Source organism: Cygnus atratus, chromosome 2, assembly GCF_013377495.2.
Source record: "Cygnus atratus isolate AKBS03 ecotype Queensland, Australia chromosome 2, CAtr_DNAZoo_HiC_assembly, whole genome shotgun sequence".
NCBI classification, from domain to species: domain Eukaryota; kingdom Metazoa; phylum Chordata; class Aves; order Anseriformes; family Anatidae; genus Cygnus; species Cygnus atratus.
Window position 1 is genome coordinate 60,500,075 of NC_066363.1, and position 22,212 is coordinate 60,522,286.

Consider the following 22,212-nt stretch of genomic DNA (forward strand, 5'->3'; position numbering starts at 1 on the left):
CATTGCATTTGCAAATGCATTTGTGAAATAATTGGGATCCCAAGAACCTTGGCAGTTTCTTTTGTTAAACCTCTGGGAATCTTTGGATGAATGTATGAAATTGTCAGAATTTTAGCTGGACAAAAAGTTCTATGGAGAGTAAAGTCTGGATGAACAGTGACCTTAGGTGCAACAGCAATTGTTGGTTTCTAACTCAATGCTTATGAGGGAAAAGGGAACAATGGGGTTGGAAAAGCTGAAGAGTCACCTTAAAGCCTGACCAGGGACTAAGGAAGGATTCTATCTTCAACACCCTACATAATTTTCAGCACACCCCCTGTTTTACAGATGTGACGGTTAAGCTGTAGATGTCCCGTTTAAAGAACAATGATAGTTATCTATGACATGAAATTGCATTAAAATACTCTCTCTCTTTTCATCTACTATAATTTCCATTCCAGAAATAGCCTTAAGGAGAGGCGATGATTAGATTATGAATTAGATTCCAGATGACAGAATCAATTCAAACTTGCAATAGCTGACTTTTCCCAATTTTGGACACGTACATATGGTATGAATTATATTTATGACTGTTGTGCATTTTCCATCCAAAGACAGAAGAAGGCACAGAAATTACAGAAGCAGCTGCTGTAAGTGCCATTCTGTGTAGGTGGATATAGTAGACATGCCGAGAATGATGACTGTATGCAACACTGATCAGTATCTGGCAGGAATATATGTATGCACACTACAGCTAGAGGAATAGGATGAATATGAGAAACATAAAGTGCAGCATAATACTTTATAAGAATAAGCTGGAAAATGCAAAGGGCCTGATTCTTATCTTCTTTACATCAGTTTTACATTCTGCTGTCAACAGTGAAGGTGGTATTGCTTGATAATGGCAAAGAAAAATGAATTAGGTCTGTAAGACTGAATTTTATTCTTAAGTTATGTATGTAGTATATTCCAGCTCCTGGGATGGTTGACTGGAACCCTATATTTAGGTCCCCTCATGAGATCAGGGGTATTGTTCCCTGCATCCAGGAAGTTACGGGATAGTGACAGGGAAACAAGGAATTTTACATAAGCTCAGGAAAGGCAAAAAGGCCAAGTGGAAATAAAGAAAAAACTTTTGAGAGTTGCCGTGTATCCTAACAGAACTGCTACTGGTTTTACAGAGTCTGGACAAAAAAACAGGGCAAATTATGGCCCTAATGGAAGGGAGAAGAAACCAATGGGCTTAAATTACGGTAACAGAGGCTAGGGTCAGGCAATAGGAAGACCTTTTTAATGCTAAGGAGAAGTAGCCTAAGTTGCCTTGCGATGTCAGGGAATCTCCACCACTGGAGGTTCTTGAGAACAGGTTAAACAAATATTTGTCAAGAGTGATACAGGGACAGTTGATCCTGCCTATGGGGAGGGGATGGACTGCATGACCTCTTCGGGACCTCTCCGCTCCTATTTTTCTATGATTCAGTGAAAAGGAAATCTGAGAGACAAGGAAACACAACAAATTAGAGTAGACAGAGGTGAAAAAGACAAGTATAACAAAAAAGGCAGAAGAGATGAAACTAGCAGGAGTGGCACAAAGAGCAAGAAATATATTTGGAACAATCCCCTTTATGATACAAATAAAAATTCAATGCATTTCTGATGTCAGCTAGTTCTTCCTGGGAAATACAGATATTAGCTCTAATAAAGACTAAGTCCATGGAAGATTTTGATGTAAAAATACTTTCCCAAATACTTTGAAATGACACCTTAATGCCTTGCAGAAGTAGTAGTTTAAGGTTTTCATGCTTCCATTTTTCCTGTAAGCTGAGCTCTCTGATCAGTCTACATTTCCTAAAATGTTCCATGTGCTTTTTTTTTTTTTTTTTTTTTTTTGGGAAAGAGTGGTGGTGTACCATAGCCTTTATTTGATTTGAGAGCACCATGGCAGAAGAAATCTGTCTTCAAACTTACTCATACTGCATGACCAGACATGGGCTTCAAAAATGTTTTCTTAAATCTTCCAGCAAGTTAAAAGAACAAGTTATTACACATATCCCCACACTTTATGCTAAATTGTTTTCACAGCAATTCTGCCAGAATGTTTCCACTGGGGCCCGAATACTGTAGCCCATCACCCGAATTTAGCTTACTCAACTAAATTCAAGTAAATGAATATGTAAATATGAAAACTATTTGATGCTTAATGAGTATTTTCTCCCTTAGTATAGGATAATATAGTATAAAGGACCTCTATACACATTGCTTAGACTGACAGAATAGATGCATTTGGAAACTAGAATAAGAAAGCTCTTTGGGTCCACACAGGCTGTGCACATGCTCAGCTCTGAATGAAGACAAAAGGAAAGAAGTCCTGGTGTGGTGTGGACACAACTGGGGATAGGACTTTGGCAGCATCTGACTAGGATTTCCATTTGAAGCCTTACTGTGGGATCAAAGTATGCGCTGTAATTGCTGGTCTCTGGGCTCTCTAAATGATGTGGAGAACACAGATGATTGTCTGTAGAACATATAATCTTATATGCAGATCAGGTGCATTGGTCATCTTTCTGACTCCCATCAGGAATGATATAATATCACTGTTACAGTAATAGACTTAAAGGTATAGGTAAGGGTGTAATTCAAAGGTAACAGCAACGTTCCTACAGTGAAGTGTTTTACTTTCTCTATGGCTCAGTTCCTTAGAATGATATGGGTAGTGTAGTAATATCTTCCTATTCCCAAAGGTGTGGTGCAGTTATATTGTCTTTTTTTGAGAAATCCTATTCCTGCAAGTGCAGATGCCATAAAGAAAACTGGTCAGGAAGAGATCTATGTTACAAGCCAAACGTTCATGCAAGGAAGTCTCAGGTATTCTTGTAATCTTGAGTATTGAAATCTAGTATTCTATCCATAGACAAAATGGCATGATGCAATGCTGATGATAGAGGAAAAGAGAAAAAGTGAGAAAAATTGTCATCCACATCACTGAAAGTCATCTACTAGAAAAAGCAAAAGCAAAAAAAGTTGGACTGAGACAAAACAGTTTAGTGGCTATGTTCGAACAGAAAAAAAGAGTGCATTTCTCATAAAACAGGACAGCAACAAAGTAATAAGAGCATAGCAAAGAAAAAAAAAAGATTGAGAGCTGGTTAGATTTTAACTGAAGAGAGGAAAACAAGGGACTGCATGGAGTTGTGATAATGAGATGGTAGAGTGTATGTGGTAGGTTGAGACTGCAGAAAGAAAATGTCTGGCATGGAATTGGGAAAGTAGCTGTACTAAGAATGACCATAGACTCATCTGAGAGCTGTCTTTTCAACAACTAATCTGGAGCATGACAGCCAATGACAATGAAGATTGGGAACTGACTACATAAGAAAATCTTGCCTAGGAGCTCGTTTTATTGTGTCAGAGTTGGCAGAAGCCCAAAGCTAGTAGTGCTATAAGACACGATGAAATATGAAAAGTTCTGGCAGGCAGTGTAGATAAAACACGACTGAGGACAACTGAGAGTACAGGCCAGATTTAATGAATCTAGTATGTAGAAAGGAAAAGCCAGACAACAGCAAGAAGGGAACCCTCTTGATGAGGTGCACTGGAGAACTATATAACATGCAGAAGGTGCTTCTGTGTGCTGTAGGCAAGCAAATGGTTATGAAAACACAAGTTATTAGGAAACCTGTTTAAGGAATCTATAAACAAGAGCGTATTTTGAATCCCAGTGTTTTCTGGCAGCTGGATTCTTCTTACCTAACTTCACTCATGCAAGAATTAGCTTTCTATCCTAAAACAGCTATCTTAGCTCCGACTCTAGTTAATGGAGACAACAGATACTTTTAGATATGTGTAAGAGATTCAATCTATCTCAAATGGTTCTTTTTTCAGCAGTGCAAGTTGCCTTCTGGACATGCCTATCTCTCTGTTCCTCTATGGGAAATCTAGTTGACTAGCGTTCACCAGGTATCTAACAGCTGTACAGCTAATGTTAAGCAAGGTGAATCCTTTCTTCTATTTCTGACCCTCCTAAGACTCCAATTTTTGGTTCAAGATCTTCTGTCAGTCATGTTGGTGTAAATATGTGTTGTTAAAAGTACAAAAGAACTCCTTAAAACAAGGTTTTCAAATCTGGTAGCAAATGACAACACTAACAAATTGTTAGAACAAGATAATTTGTTCTTGGAAAAAATGTTCATTTAGCCATATGATCTGGATTGTGACAAAATCCCTCCTGAAAGACATGAAGGAAGTGTAGAACTTAAGGTTGCAAGGTGCTTTTCTATAATGAGATATAGATGGCTTAAAAAAGCAAGAAACATAAAATTCAGAAATAAATAATCCTTTTTCAAGGAAGGAGACTACAAGTGGAGATCACAGGATTTATAACAAATTTTGTTGACTGGTTGCAAGCAGCAAGAAAAGATGGTGAACAATGGTGAAGTTGAATTAGCAGGAGAAATGCATGAATTTCTGAAGTCAATATAGAATACCATGAACAATTTACAGAACCTGTTTACAACATACTGAGGGAGCATTATGACAGATGAAATACAGAGTAGGTGCAAAAGTGATTCACATTAAAAGGAACCATTTTAGTGACTCACATGGTAATGATCAGGGAAGCAAATATGTATCATTGTGGATACATCTACTTATTGAAAAACCTGCTCAATGAGCAGAGAGAGAAAAAGCAGGATGATAGACTGTATTGAGATAAAGACAGAAAATAATGCTGAAAATATTATAATGTTATTATATAAATCAGTGATGCATCCTCACTGTTTTCATGGCATTCAGTTCTGATCACAAAATCTTTAAGAGATTATTGTGGAAATTGAAATGGTTGAGAAATGGCCAGTAAAAATTATTAAAGCCAAAGCAGAACTTGTTTATGAACAGAGATAAAAAGGACAGACCACAGCAGGAGTGAAAACAGCTGCCCCCTTTAGAAAGTCATTACAGTTTTTAGGAGAATTCTCAGTGTAGATTCTGCTGCTTAGTTTAGTAAAATCTTGGAAAACAGTGAAAACACTGAAGCTGTAACTATTCAAGTTAGTTTAAAGAGGAACACCCCAGCAGTGTGCTCAGGTGGCCAAGAAGGCTGACAGCATCCTGGCTTGTATCAGAAATAGCGTGGCCAGCAGGACTAGGGAAGTGATTGCCCCCCTGTACTTGGCTCTGGTGAGACTAAACCTTGAAAACTGTGTTCAGTTTTGGATCCCTCACTACAAGAAGGACACTGAGGTGCTGGAGCGTGTCCAGAGAAGGGCAACAAAGCTGTTGAGGTGTCTAGAGAATAAGTCTTATGAGGAGTGTTTGAGGGAGCTGGGGTTGTTTAGTCTGGAGAAGAGGAGGCTCAGGGAGACTTTATTGCACTCTACAAGTACTTGAAAGGAGGTTGTAGTGGGGTGGGGGTCAGTCTCTTCTCCCAAGCAACAAAAAATAAGACAAAGGGAAATGGCCTGAAGTTGTGCTAGTGGAGGTTTAGGTTGGATATTAGGAAAAAGTTCTTCAGTGAGACGGTTGTGAAGCATTGGATCAGGCTGCCCAGGGAAGTAGCTGAGTCACCATCCCTGAAGGTATTCAAAAGGCACGAATATGTGGTGCTTAGGGACATGGCTTAATAGTAGACTTGGCAGTGCTAGGTTAATGGTTGGACTTGATGATCTTAAAAGCCTTTTCCAACCTATGGTTCTACTGTGAGTAGTTTAAAGAGCATAATCAAGAACATTTATTTATTCTTTAAAACTAGAGCAATAGGATTACAATGGAATTGGTTGTGTACATTGAAAAGCAACCTATTTACAACAGAGAAGAAGAAACACTGCTTCACACTATACCTAAGTAATCTATGAACTCATTTCCATGAGGAGACATTGAGGTTTTAGTCTGCCAAGTTTGAAAAAGTTGTATGAATATATAATGAACAAAGTCTACCCAAGTAAAGCTGACTAAAAACAATATACGAGGCATTTAAGTCTTCAGGCTTCAGGCAAAAAGTAAGCACTAACATGCATTACTTAGCAACTGAAACAGGCTGCACAGGTTCAATTATTATGACTCAGCCAACAAGCAGCAGCTTACTATCATCACTTGCAATCACCTCTTTCTCCTGCAATACTTGGTTTCCAAGAAAGTGACAAGTTGAAGTTAAGCTAGGATCATCTATAACTGGAACATTTTACTACATTATTTATTTCCTCAATTATTCTCTGGCATTCTCAAAACTTTTCCTAAACTTGTCTTGTACTTTTTTTTTGTTTGTTTTGTTTTTCCCTTCTGAAGCTTCTTTCATCGAGTTACAAGACAACAAATGCAGTGTGACACTATTTTCAAAAATATTTTGAATTCCTGCTGAGTCCTCTGAGTTTGAGCACTCACTTTGTCTGAAAGCAAGGTTTTAAACTTACTACTAATTATGCTATCATTAGTCAAACAGTACAGTTTGGGTAAGTTTTCACCCAGGCAGTAAGATAAATTCAGGATCTCCTTATAGCTTGTATAATTCCATTTACTTTTCAAATGGTATGGCAGTCTGTATAGTACTATCTCAATTGCTTTTGACTGTCCATCAGCATTATTCCTATGAAGGATCTGACTCATAATTCATTTCTGCTCCCAGTGAAATCGTTGGCAAAATTTCTTCTTACTTCACTAAAAGCTGAAGAGCCAGTAGAGGGAGCACAAACACACAGAAATAATTTTCTGTGCCTTCTATAAAAATGATAATGCATTGTATTTTTTCATACAGTACTTGCATTACCTTTTTTTTTTTTTTTTTTTTTTTTTTCCCTGATCAAAAATACTTTCTAGACCAGATTCCAACAGATGCAGGTAAGGTGGTTCTGTGTAGTTTGGTGGTCCTTCCTGCAGCCTCTAGGACCTCAGGTCTCCGTGTGAGAAGCAAAGGCTGGACACTGACTCTAGCAAAATAATGTTTTCTACTTGCATAGCACTACTGGATTGACTAGCACAATATGGGGCACATATTTGACTTTTGGACCTAATCAGAGATCCCCAGACTGATGATCTGTGCTAGCTGTTAGCCTGTTCAGAATGCAACACAAGAGCACGCACATTGGGTGAACAAGCACAATACAACATGATATGGCTAAATAGTGAATTTCTGCCTTAAACCCCTGCTCTCAATCAGCAAGCTGCAACCTTTAGCAGCAGTTTTTCCCTTTGTGTAAGCTCAGTGCCACCAGTGGTGCAGGGAAAGGTAACAACTCTGTCTCTTCTCTGCCCACTGTCTACTGCTGGACATTGCCTGGAAGATGTTGCTTTGCTGCAGGACTCTGAAGGTGCAATGCTCTGCTGTTAAGAAGGTCTCAGGGAATAATACAGGACCACTATCCTCCTCTGTAATCCTAAATTTCATGAGTTTCAAACGGGATCTCAGGACTGTAATGGTTTTTGAGAGCTGGAAACACAGAACCTGCCCTTCCATCCACCCTGCTTTGTTTAAAACCTCATACATGTAACAATTGTCAAGGCACTTGCCGGCAGTGTAAGTCTTCTCCCATTAAAGAAAATGGGTTTAGATAAATGACAAGTGTTTCTGAAAATTCCTTTGCTAGATGCTATAGAGCACAGGATAAAATAAATAAATAAATAAATAAAAAATAACCATTTGGTTGTGAAACATTTTCAAAATAAACAAATCACTTCAGAGATCCATTGGATCTCTACCTCTAAAGTGGGGAAAAAAAAATACTGAATTTGGAGGAGCCCTAGGATTCTCAGAAACATACAAGAGACTGCCAGCTGGTGTTGGAGATATAGGCAGGACTAGCAAGCAAGCACTATCATCAACAGGAATGCCAAGCTGAATATTTTAGTGAGTGACACTTTTATAAGTACCTTTTTGGTAATCACATTTGATGTTTTTTCCAACCTCAATCTTCTCCCTTTCAGAGAAAAAGGTACAATTCTTTGCTCTAGAGATGTAGGAAAAACTAATGAATTTGACTTTTAAGTACTATAAAAAGTAAACAAATCTTTTTGGACCTCATTGAAGTTGCTACAGCCATCCTGAAGTCTGTGAACTATTTGGTGACTTACACTGATTAATAATTTCCATAAAAATCTTTTATTTCCTTGCCTTTTCTTTTCCCTAAAAAACCTTTCCTTCAGTGAAGAGGACTACTAAACATGTGTATTTTTCTTCTTTCCTTTGCATGTTCCAAAACATTTCAAAAGCCAGTCTACTGGGTGATCACCAACCGAGGAACTGAACTTTGTAGGAGTCATATCCCTACTGTGCTTTCTATGCCGAAGATTTCTGTTGACACTGTACTGATATTTAAAAAAGGAAAAAGAAAAGAGTAACTGAATAATACATGAATGTATAAATATATAAGATTATATCATAATTACAAATATAATGTACAATAATATACTATATACAACAAAATCAATCTTTTGTTAATAAAAACAGAAAGAAGTGGGAGTTTTTGGAAAGACCATGAGAGTCTGTAAGAAGATTTTTGTGCATCTGTTTCGATAATCATTGAGGCTACAGACACTTTACCTGTTGGCCTGGTTTGAGTGGCGATAGCGTTATTCCCTGGGTATTGATCACTGGTAGTATCTGGTTGCCGATGACAGTAGCGATGATCTGACCCTGGGCATTGGTCAATAACTGTGGAGTTATTGGTTGCACCTGAAGGCCCTGAGCTCCACCTGCTGCCTGGCTGGAGGGGACTGGATTAGGCATCAGTGGGATTGTTCCAATAATCTGGAGAAAGCAACATAGAAATGGAAAATGAAAAAATTACACAAACTCGTCACACAAAATTACTCATCTTACCTGTGCTAAATCAAACTTAAGGTTTGATTTAAAGGTTTGATTTGATAAAACTTTTTTTAAAGTTTTAAATCAAACTTAAGCACAGAGAGAGAGGTATGACCTGCTGAGCGTACAAAAAAATCATTCCTTTGCTGAGGTGATGAAGGCTTATAAAGTCATTTGTCAAGTCACATATCAACTACACATTTTAATGCTGTCCACTGCAACCTCTAACAAGTCTCCTGTGTCTGAGAGTGTACAAAACTAATGCTGGGCCATTCTCTGGCTCCTTGATGATGCTTTGTTCCCACCTCTCATTTGGATATAGAATGAAGTAGGTGCAAATATCAGTCCTATAGGAAGTCTTGCTTTCTACAATCTTAAAGTGTTCTTAATTGTGAACTGATGTGCTTATGTAATTTTCTGTGATTTACTGTTGGAAGAGATACCAGTTCCTTTCAGAATACAGCCCATAAAGATATGTTCATAAAAATGCAACTGCTTTTGGATGACAACTAAGTAGAACAACACAACAACAGGAGAGCTGGTGTTAGATAAAACAGTTTAGCTAACATTTCTGGGGCAAGTACTTGCAGAAAGAGACACTTGTGACATTTCAGATTTGAGAATATAGTGATTTCCTAAAATGTGAATGTGTCTGTAAAACTAATATTAGGATGAGTTGTCAAACAGATACTGTAAGAAAGCTTGTCAGTCAATAAGGTGCTAGGTTGAAGAAAGTGACTCTGCTCAAAGACTCTTTTTACAAGTATGACAGCATCTAAAACAAACTTCTGATGAAACTTGTCAATAAAACCAAACTTTTTTTTGCAAACAATGAATGAAGCTAGAGTTATAAGATTATTGCAACAGGAAAGGTAAAAGAAAATGCAAAACATATCTCTATTTCCTTCACCGTGCCTCTGAGTAAGCTCAGCTGTGATGTACAATGTGACAGCTTAGACCAATGTCTTGAGTGGAAAGAGTGCACTTAGTTAGCTAATGGCAATTCAGCCATCACATGGTGAGTGGTGAAGTCATCATCAGTTTACCAAACTTAGCCAGTCAAAAAAAAAACTTGGATGAGAAGACCAGAGAGCCATAAAGAAAAGTAGGAGAGCTCTCCTACAGGAGGACCTGATAAAATGGCAAGCCTACTATAAGCTGTACTGTAAGAGCTGCAAGCGTTCAAAGCACTGCAGAGATATCATTTAATTTCTCCTTAATACATTCCTGAAAAGTAGATAGATCAAGAAAGATTATTATCCCCATTTACAGAACATGAAAGTGAAGCACAATGGAGCATCTTCAGAGAGAGGCTGTGATTTGGCGAGTTAGCCTTCTAAGCTGGAATTGCCTACGAGTGTCTCTCTGCAGACCACGGTACCTTTATACTTTTCCTAAGGTGTCCCTAGTTGAACTGCAGCTGGTTTACAGTTCATGAAAGAAGACGGCTGTTCATGGGAGAGGGAGGCATTTATCACATCATTATCAGATTTCAGAATGTTTTCTAAATCTGACTTTCAGCGTTAATTAAATACAACTTTCATGTGGTGGCGGTGCAACCTGTAAATTTGACCCAGTTCTTATTGACCTAAAGTACTTATGGGTCACAAATATATTCTTTCACTTTGAACATATGTCACCAAACACGATGAATAATCCTTCTTAATTTTATCAGCAGAAACATAGCAAAGGCCTGTCCTTCCTTTACCATGTCAGTAAAGGACACGACCTTGGAGTGTCATTACTCTAATATAACTTTAACTATCAAGGTCCTAATCCCAGCAAAGCAAAAAATGCTGCGCTGGTGTTATCAGTAATAGAAATGTTTGCATTCACATTTAAAATGCATTTCTTGGACTGCAGTTGGGCATTTTATAGAATGACAGTGCTGAAGTGGACAGTTTGTAAGGTCAGAAGCAGAAGGCTATCTGTATGTATTAATGTGTGTCACATGCTATTCTGTACACGGTGGGCTGTACACACACACAGCTAGACATGGAGCAAAGAAAGCACACAGCTAGGAGAGGCATTCCAGAAGGACAAATACACAAATGCCCTCAGGGGTTTGGTGTTACCATCGTAGCCAGGGGTAAATCTGAATGGGAAATAGTTTTCCCACTTAGTGAAATTTACGGAGATTTCAAGATCTATTTATTTATTTATTTATTTTTCATTTCATACCAAGATAAAGTAAAATCTTCTCTAGTTAAAAAGCAAGCCACCTGTCTCCAGTATACCAACACGACTACTTCTTATGGTATGCATCTTTGATATGGCTAAACCCAGATCCAAGTTTCCCCTTCCAAGTTCACTTGTCTCCAGGTACCCTTTCGCAAACATCCTCACAGCTCCCTGATTCACACTGCTCAGGTTTGGAGGATTAAGTAAAATATTGACCGGGGAGGAGTCCTGCAACTGGATCCCTGCCTCAAACTTTGTGTGACTGTCCTGATGCTGGGCTAGATCATGAATCCTCTAATTGCGGTGAGAAAGTCCATTCTGGGGATTCCTGTCCTGTTAAAGTATTGGTTTGTACTGTCTGTCCTGTTAAAGTACTTGGTTGGCACTTTACGATGACAATTTACAGTTTTGATACATTTAATTTTTTTGAACACAAAACAAGACCATGCCCCAGGATTGAGACACTGGCCCATGGAAGTACAGACTATCTCATTACCAGTGACTTCCCTAGTAGGGTGGCATGGACTTTTCCCATAAGATAGTCTGGAAAAGGCCATCCTACTTTGGGAGGAAGAGAATTGAGATATGTGGCTATGTCCCTAGTGTGCCACCTAGCCTCAAAGCCAGGAAACCATGTGTGGACTGTTTCATTCAGGCAGCATAAATACATAGCAGAGGAGGCTTCTTACTCAATATTTGGACTCAAATTCCTAAACAATTCCACCTGTCAAGCACACAAGCACGTTCTTGAGACAACAACACATCCAAAAAGTTTCTCATCCTACCAAAAAACATTTTTTTTAATGCTATGGGCTTGACTTTCACTATTCCTTTTGTGTCTCATACAACTCAAAGGAAGAACTGTGTTCTCAGAGGAGATGTAAAACAGGTGCTGTATGCAAAACAAAAAACAGTTTTGAAAGTCCAAGGGTTAACTCCCAGGACCCCCTTGTCAATGCTCCATAACCTCTAACAGAGCCAGGCACATTTTTTACTTTACTTTGCAAAGGACTGTTGAATAAAACAAATTACACTTGTCAGAGGTACAGGTTCCAGATATAGGTAGAAAATGTGGTGCAGATGTGATGCCAGAAATCCTGCTGAGTTATTCAATGTAAATTTAGATCTCACCTTTTTAGATACGGGGCTTTGGTCCATATCTAATTAAAATACCAAGACTGTAATTCTGACTCTGTTCAAGTGACTGGGTATTGCCAGAAGACTTGGTGGAGTCAGATTTTCACAATTTTTCAGTAAGATCCTTTCATTTTTGCTTATGGATAAATAGATATATCAATTGTGTCTTGAGATGCTTGAACTGTAAATTTACCTGCAGTGAAAGAATAAGCACATCATTGCAGTGAAGGTAAAATTCCAAGAAATGCAGCTGACCATGGGGGAAAAAAAATCCAAGCCCTCAGAGTATCTACAATATCCGTGTAACCCCCAATGGCAGCATAGGTGCTAGCACTGATAAACTGAAGAGCTAGTCACTACTTGTACTGTTGCACAGATTTTCACCCACCCTTCGAATTTGCCTTGATTAGTAAAAGTTTCTTCGTAAAAATGAAATTAAAACATCTGATCCCTTAAAAATGATAAAGTATGAAGAATAACATCATAAAATCCATTTTCATCTTTTCTTGTTTGACAACACATCTTCATATTTAATTGCTTTTGTTAACTACTTGGCTTGCTAGTCTGGGCACACTTTAGCACTTCCTGGCCATTGCACACAACGGTTTCTCACTTCTGCTGCTGGTAACCTGAGCTGTAACTCAGGCTGAAACTGGGGGAAGAAGATGAGCAGCTGCTGAGAACTTCTGGGCATAAATGACTCATGGTAGCCACATTTGAGCTGCAGACATAAAACCAGATTTTGCATAACTGTATGAAGGCCTAATTGCTGATTTCCCAGCAGTGAGTCTTTCCTTATTGCTCCTAATAAACCAGTTGTGTTTTGACTTTAGAAGTTACTGCAATATTAGAAAATAAAGCAGACAACTGTGTTTTATTAAGTTCTTCTCCCTCTTCCCTCATCAGAAAAAGGGATGCTGCCTTGTGTCATTATGTTACAAACAGTAGACCAAATGGATAGAACTTCTCTCAGGTTTTATTAGTTGTATCCTTTTAAATATCAAAGGCTAGTTACTTATTTTCTGAACAAAAGAAGAACAAAATAAAAATCAAATAGAAAAGCAGGGAAAAAGTAAAAGGAGCAACAGAAAAATTCTTCAGTAAAATTAGTCAAACCACTACATACACATAAGCTAATTTAACATCTCAAACTATGACTAAACAATGTGTGATAGTCTTACTTCTGTAGTGAGCCTAAAAATCACTATTTGAGTGAATGTTTGCTAGTCTAAATACGCTTCACTCAGCTTCATTTTTTAGTTCTTACTTCTATGGCTTGTTGAAGATAATCTAAAATAAAACCTCACTTTGACTTCTGTTGTATGATGTTGGTAGGTTGAAACCCATTTTTTCTAGTTTTACAAGGCTGAAAGCTAATTTAATCCCAGCAGTCTATAGTAGCAGTCATACCACCTATGGCACACATGACAGTATTTTTGGTTTGGTTCATTTTCTAGTTTTCTAAATTTGCCTTCAAAAGCTGCTTATGTTCACGATATGTTCCTTCTTGTGTGGTCACTGTACCAATGTGAGCTACTTTAAGGATCTATTTTAAGGAGAAAATGACATGGAAAAGGCAGAATAATAAGAATCCACACAGGATTCTTTAGCCTCTCTACAGATGCTTTATCCTTAATCATATATATATATATATATATATATATATATATATAAACATATATAAATATTTATGTACCTATATATAAATGGTAAAACAAAATGCTGTTGTGAGAACAAGGAATCAAATACTTTTATTAGAAGCAGAAAGCTACACCACTACTTCCGAGTCACAACTTCATGTAAGGAATTATAATTTTCAAGGTTAAACATTGTTTGTGTATCACACCATACAATATATTGGATGGTATATTGTTTGTAAGTATCATAATAGAACACTGAGTCTGACATTCTGTCTGACTTTCTCAGTGCTTTATTATTTAGAAAATAATATTTTTATAGTAACATCAAACTATACAGTACTTTATTTATCATCACTGTAAGAATTACATGGTGAATTTTTCTCAGGTAAATACTGTTATGTTCTGCTAGCAGGGGCACGTGTACAGCCAGAAAAAAAGAACATCTCTTTTATCAAACATCCTGAATAACATAACATTTTATCATTGCAAGAATCTAAAGATATATAATTTTCAAATTAAAGATTTAAAATCATGTTGTGTGTCTGCTGAACTGTTCTACACAATCTACTTATCAGATTTAGCCTCCTTTTAAAATCAAGAATTGTCAGGCAGAAGGACCCTTAGAGGTTACAGTTCTCTGAGTTGAGCAAAGCACCTGTTGAATTTAATAAGATTTACATGTCCTGAGCATTTCTGAAATTCAGCTACTTACTGAACACTTATGAAAGTGTTCATTATTTAAAATTCTTTGATGGATGACTTGGGGAAAATATTTCAGCAATATTTCTGCTTGCCAAGTATTGTTATGACAAAACAGCCACAATTTCTAATGATGATTATAAGAAGGCAGCAAAACTTACTGCTTTTAGCATTTGACTGTTTGTCTCCCAAGCCACAAACAGCTTTCCTGATCACTGTGCAGACAGATCCTTTTAGAGTATATATGCAAATACACTTTTCTATGTGTGGATATGTTTTTTTTCTTTTTTTTCTTTTTTTTTTTTTTAATAAATACTCTTGAGAACAAAAAATCAAGGTATTCATTTTCTCAGAAAGTAAATATAAGGGGATTGAGCCACCAACATGAGTTTCTAGACTTAATCAGAAAGAATATTTTGGTAAATAACCATTCACCTCTGCATTCTTTTCATGCCAGCTAAGATTTTTATAGTAGCCTACAGGAATTAAGTATCAACTTGTATTTAACCTCATTGAAAAGCAGGCAGCCAGCTCTTTAGCTTCTCTGAAGATTTCAGTCTCAACTTAGCATCTTTGAGTCAAGGAATCCCTGTTCTGAAATAAAATTTCTCAATTGCAAGCTTTGTATTGATGTAGTGAAAGCAGTATATGTGCTGCATCTGCAAACCCTACCATTACTTTATGTCTTTAGATTACAAACCATTTAGGACAAGGAGTCTGTCCCTTGGGCATTAACATGATATAAATATTTACTACTACTTCTCCCTCATAGCACAAAGAGTGAACTTGCTTATAGCCATAACAGAATCTAACAACTGGACATACAGCAGAGGGAAATCCCTACACTTTGCAATACATACCATGCTGAGCTATTCAAGGCTAGCTTGGGAAACAAATTGCATTTTCTCAGCAAGCCTAATTAGGTCGAGCACAATGCATACCAATGAAATTCGGGTGTTTCCATGCTATGGTGACATTATCAGCTTGTTTTGAGGAGTTTTGCTACTTGGTGTTGTAATACACTGTACTGGTCTACTATAGAGATGCTATCTAGAGCTCAGTAGTAAGAGTGAGGCAGGACTTAGTAATTACTCTCTGATCCTGTCTTTTGTAAGTAAGCGCTGCTATTGAGAAATAATGTTGTGTAGAAGATAATATTCTCTACTGCCACAACAGTTCTCACTAAAACATCACTGTTTTAATTCTTCCAATTGTAATATTACCCTTTCAAAAAAGAGATGTTACACACTATTGTCAGTGCCAGCATCTGGTTGAGCAGGAGAATTCATGGTGCTCTATTTTCGCTTCTTTCTCTGGTTACTCTTTTCAACTTGCATTGCATAGACATGAAGCTGGATTAAGGAGATGGCATGCTCTTAACTACCTTCAGTACACATTCATTGCTGTCACTGCTTTATCTTGTGATGCAATTCCTGAGAAGGTTATTCCACCAGAAGTATAATGGCTTGAAAATTTGTTAATTTTGGAACCCTCAAAGAGTTATTTTCTTTTCTAATTTTCACTTATGAAAGTTCTTGAGGAAATAACAATCTATCTTCGACAAATGACTTTGAAGGCTTTATGATGTTTTATTCTAGCCTTGACTTGTCTGTTTAAAATACCGATGTTTTTTTTCTTGGATGCTTCTCCGTGATAAACTGGATTGAAAACATTAACCATCAAATAATCTTCAGATGCAATCCTTAGGGCCCCAGATCTTTAATTGGATTATAGGTCAAAGAATTTGTAGTCTGTCAATATATTCTTGAAGCATCTACTCTCATCTTCTCACTATCAAATTACATGCACATATAAAATATTTACCACAAATCACCAGATTTTTTTAATCTGTAACTCTTAAAAGCAAAGTTAGTCATGCTGATTAATCCAATCATTTCAGATTTAACTAAAATTCTCTACAAGAAGGCTAAGTGGTATTGAAATCAATCAGTAGCAATGATACTCAACATTGTTATACAATCATATTTCTCCACATACTGTTATAAATCATGATCTTGTTGCACAGATGCAATAACTCTGGATGACATAGCAGTTGTCTGTCCACCCATCATTTCACTATTTGATATTCAACATTGCACCTGTGCAACAAGGCATTGTTTGAAATACAAAGTCATGCCTATCTGCAGCTGATGTTTCTACAGATTTAGATGGCCTGGACTTTTTTAAAAATCAAGAGAAAACTCAGATTTATAGAATCATAGAATATCTTGAGTTGGAAGGGACCCACAAGCATCATTGAGTCCAACTCCTGGGTCCACATAGGACCACCCAAAAATCAGACTATATGTCTGAAAGCGTTGTCCAAACACTTGTTGAACTCTGTCAGGCTTGGTGCCGTGACCACTTCCCTGGGGAGCCTGCCCCCGTGCCCAACCACCCTCTGGGTGCAGAACCTTTCCCTAACACCCAGCCTGACCCTCCCCTGTCCCAGCTCCATGCCGTTCCCTCGGGTCCTGTCGCTGTCCCCAGAGAGCAGAGCTCAGCGCCTGCCCCTCTGCTCCCCTCGTGAGGGAGCTGCAGGCCGCCATGAGGCCTCCCCTCAGCCTGCTCTGCTCTGGGCTGAACAAAAAAAGCTGTTGGCCTTATTAAGTAAAATTAACTTTTAATGTGATAGCCTACAAATGCTCAAGGCAAGGCTGAGATGAACAACCTAACCAGACAAATGTACTACTGAAATGCTTTAAATTTAATAGTGCATGCATTTCTTCAACAACAAATTTTCAGAGTCCTGAGAACAAAGTACAACATTAATCACCAGTATGACTATGGTGGAATGAACCATTCTGGGTTACTCCCCACCCAGACTGTAGATTATCTCTATGGAAACCAATATTCCAGCCTAGAGGGTGGAATTTAGTTGTGATGCAGCAAAGTTACATGGAAGTTAGGACAAGAAGGAAAAAAAATCTCTGAAAGTAGGTTGGAAAATTGAGATGGGTCATAACATTTTTTTTGGATGGAAAATGGTCATAACTCCAAGATTCTAGATAGCAATCACTAGGAAAAGATATCTTTCAAAAGAACAAAGATAATTTTGCTTTGTCACGCTACCATGAGAAAGATAGCTGATTATTCATTTCAATACCAAAGCTTCCTTTTAAATTTGTCGGCCAAATATAAGCCAGTCTTAGCCTTTTTAACTTGTGAAAATTGGTATGGCTGCTGTTTCAGCATGCTTCTCTGTCCATCACTTCACCTTTGGAAGGTCACTAAAATTCCATTCCTCCATTCAGTCTTCTGTAATATGTTTGCAAAAATACTATTTATCTCCCTGGAAGTACTGCTATGAGCCTTAAGTACTTTTTGTAAGGCTACCTTACAGTTAATCAAGAAAAGATACCATACAAAGGTAGATCTTTTTTATGTCCAAGGTGGCTATTTACTGAAAATACCCTCACCTGTTTCTTCTCTTCAGTGTTAGTAGTGATAGTGTATGCTTCACTGATTGAAAGTGCAATGGCTAAGGTACTTTATATTATCAAATGCATCATTAATCCATTTCACTTGAACTGACAGACAGAAATGAAAGAAAGGTATTTTTCTGCTCACATCTTAACAGCTTGACATAAATTTCTACTCTGGCCATCGTATGATACAAATCACAGTTATAATAAGTTGTGTAATACAGACACTTAGTATATGTGCTGGTATCAACCACAAATGACTGTTCCTAGCATCTCTCAGGACAAAACATTCTCCTAATGAAATGGCACTTAACTCAGGAGGTAGCTGTCCATGGATTTGGAGATGAATATCCAGGATTCAGTCCCTGCTCCATTTCCATTGTCCAAAATACATTTGTTTGCAGTAGTTTATATACAGATTTGAGTCCCTCTCAAGGCTATCAACTTATTTATTGTATACTCAAGTTGTTCCTAACTCAAAAATGCAGTTAAATATAACTATATTATTCTCAAATTTGGGTAAGACTTAGCAAGACTTAGCCTTCTATGAACCTGTGAGGAGAACATGCAGCTTAATTATCAGTTTCATTCAGGGCTGGTCTCTAAGCTTGCTTAAGGAAGAGTTAGAAAACTGTAATTTTCGTATTAAAAGTTACAATGGCCCTGAAATAATCCTATCTCTAGCACCTACATTGTTACTGTACTGAAGCAACATGTTCCTGATACAGACTGGCAAAGTGAAATTTCTCTTCAGGTATTTTGATATGAATTCAAACTAGTTCATCTTTGCCTTCAGAACCCATATCCTTGAGGCCAGTTCTGTGGAAGGTGGAGAATCACAGACATTTTGTACATATTCTATCCTTGCAGGTTGTCTCTGTATCAGTCCTACAAAGATTTCCCTTTTTGTCTGTGTCCTACAGAGGACCAAAGGGCAGGGGCTCCTTTACCTTGACTCTAGAAAAGGGGGAATGTAAGGGAAGAGCTCAATTGTTTACAGGATCCCTTTTCTGCTTGCATATTTGCCACTTGTCTTACACTACATTGAAAATTGTTTTGGACAGGCCTTTTTTTTTTTTTTTTTTTTTCTGTGTTAGAACCAGCCATTAGCACAGTATTTTGGTCATGATTATGGTGGTGCTGTAGACAATAAACAACAACCAACAATGCTGTCTGTCAATAAAAAACAAAAAGCTGTATTATATTACATGCTCATACTTCCTCTTAGTTAACTAGAGAAAGTGATGCACTCTATCAAGACAAAAAAGTGGGATAACATGGCTGCACTGTCTGGTAAAATTTACTAGGATTCCTCAGGGAAGAACTAAGGGGGTACTACTTTACCTTCATCAGCATTGAAATGCTATCAATACAAAAGGAAAATATGTCACTTTTACTCACTGTTGAGAATGTTTAAGAGCATGGCTACAGGTTGGGAGGAAATAATGAAACAATAATGCTAAAAGAGACCCTTATCTCTACACTTTAAGTATTTCCCTAGGGCTAGTGTTTTGTACAACTTATTCTTGCAACTGTGGCAGCTGGGGTGTCAACGGACCTCAGTGAATTGCACTGAAATAACAGATCCTTCTTAAGGTCAGAGGACATAATTCACAGCTCCGGTTCCAGCCTTTCTCTTCTGTTTTTAATCCAGATGTTCCTCCCCAGGGACATCCAGAACACTTCCATATCTTGACTTCGCCAGTCTACATTTGGCCAGATTCAGCCCTTCTCTCCAGGAAGGCAATGCCTTAATGAGGAAATGATACCAACGAAACATGCAGACTCCTTATGGAGTGACGTACTATACTCATTGCCTGAAAGAAGAAGAGGACCTAACCACAGATAATCTTTAGCATATGAACATTTAAAACTACCAGTAAGGACAACCAGATGTTGCTTCCTTCATTCAGGCTTTGTCTTACTTTGAGTAGTCTCCCTGATAAGAATTCATGGAGCAAGATATTGGCTAATAAGACTAAAAATGGTAGAACCATCCATAAGGAGAACATTGCTGATATGAAAAATGGAAACAGCAACTGCAAAATATAATTTAGTTTTATGTATTGTCAACATGCATATTGTACTTACAAATGTCCTTGTAATACATTTTTTAAAAAACAATGAAGTCTCAATAATATGAACCCTCTGTAAAGCAGTTCTTATTAAATCTTGGAGCAATAGTGGAGAAGGTTCCCTGGTGTATGCGAATTACAGCAGAAGAGGATTTGAGAAGTGCAAATGCCACAGTATAATTCGTATATAGAACATTTTAATTGTGGGTAATAGCAGATTTTCAATTTTGTAAGTCAAGGAATTGTGCTCATTTCTAAGACAGAACTGAATATATTAACTGCCCTTGAAACAGTATCAATATTTCTTCCTGCATAGAGCAAGGCACAGTAAAATGCATTAAAAGATGAAAGCTCTTTGATCCTTTTGAATGCATAAAGATAACGGAACAGTGCCAATAAGTTTTGAAGAAGAGGCTAGGCAGAAAAGAAATATTATTAATTGCCAAGATAGCACACTATCCCAAAATAGCAACACCAAATGTACTAAGGACTACAAAAATATTGATTGTTCATAGTTTTACCCACCAAGTCTTTCAGGACACCATGAATTCCTTTTTTTAACCCGTTTCATTCAGGCAAAGTAAGTAGTATGAAAACATATTTGATCTTGACATACACAATAGCTGTATTTTTTTTTTTTTTAGCTCCCAATTAATACTGGAGGAAAAACTGTCCTGAATCATATCAAAGTCATATCATATCTTATGAGTCAGAAGCAGAATGAATAACTGGAATCCCAAAAGTCATTTATGAGAGACACTGAGTTTCACTCAATGGTCCACTGGTTCTACTGCACTCAATGGTCTGCTAGGGTTCTGCTGCCAATTGCAAGGTAATATTTTTTAGGAAGATTTCATCTCATGGCTTCTCATTCATTGAAAATAATGTCAGTATCTCCAGACTCCATTTTAGCTTGGAGCTACGCCTGCATAATATTATCAGGCCTCTCTCTGATATGACTTTGATTAATAAAAATTATAAGTAAATTTACTGACCTGAATATAATGGCCCCTTGGACTTGAATACCGCACAGGTTGATGTTTAAGTCTACATGCAGCCTGTAGTTCTTTTTAAATTATGAACAATCTCAGGCTAACTTATACCTTGCACAGCCAAGGTCTGGTTTTGAGTGGTTATCTTAGGCCTTGGTTTCATCTAAAGGTAGAAAAATGTAGGGATTATTTCTCTTTTACCCTCTTCATACAAAACCCATTCTGCTCAGTGGAGCAACCCCATGCAAACCAATTGGATGACTCATGAGTAGTTCTGTAAAGAAAGTAGGAAATTCTGTTATTTCATTTTTGTTTTCACTTCAAGATGGAACTAAAGCTAAATATAAAATGAAATAAAAATCTGAAAAAACTGTTCTGGGTAAGCTGGTCCTTTCTGATCAAAACTGAAATATTTCATATTCCTTTTAAACTTTCTAAACTTGAAAAAAAATCACTAAATTTTCAAACAGAACATGTAAAAATGAGGCACTTAAATCTTACCCAGACAATGTACTTTGAATTTTTACTGAACGGAATTTGTCAAAATGTCACGTTTTGTATTTAGATGAAATGCCATTTTTTCATCAAAAGTCAGCAATGAAAAAAAAAAAAGTCATCCAGTTCTGCTCACAATGCTGCAGGAACTTATACTAAAAAAATTATAAATGAGGTGATAAAATGTAATTAAACTTTCCTCTTTAGCATAGTTTTAAGTGCAACACTGGAATCCTTAGGGATGCTTCTGGAGACACAATAGGTTTCCTTCTCTGAAGCCCATAGCATTCTTCGCTGATAAGATCTCCAAGAGCACTTGCACTAGGGCAGACTTCAAGAACTCCACTAATGACTAGAAGCCTGATGTGCTAGGTACTGTAGAAAGAAAGGTTTGAGGTAGTCCCCACTTTAAAAAGGGTGAGGAAGCCTGTGTGTTGTCAGGATGTGTACTACACTGTATGCTCCAACGGCACAGAATGAAGTCCTCTTGGTTCCCCAGTGAATCTGTGTCTGGAAAATGCAAAAGAAGAGAACGCTCCCTTTGTTACCTCCTCCCTCAAAGCTATATGCTTTTGCAAGAACCTAAATCTTCCATTTAGTCTGCAGCTTTTAACAGGAATGCTATTTTATAATCTGGTGGGACATGAATAACCTGGCCCCTAGTTTGAGAGCTGCCTCTCAGCAGGAGAAAATATAAAAGGCAGTGTACTGTCTACACTGACTCTTCCTCCAGCCCATTGCTCTGAAAATACTTGCATGTGATTCTCACGCACCACCATCCACCATTGGAACACTCAG

At 37.6% G+C, this 22,212-nt stretch overlaps 1 protein-coding gene across 2 annotated transcripts in view; it reads right to left on the reverse strand.

The window, feature by feature from the left end:
- Positions 1-22,212, reverse strand: part of POU6F2 (POU class 6 homeobox 2) — a 262,108-nt gene that overhangs the window by 17,763 nt on the left and 222,133 nt on the right. For both annotated transcript variants that reach the window (XM_035552533.1, XM_050708560.1), the window contains exon 6: positions 8,507-8,713. In XM_035552533.1, the coding sequence (XP_035408426.1) occupies positions 8,507-8,713 (207 nt within the window). The remainder of the gene's footprint in view (positions 1-8,506; positions 8,714-22,212) is intronic.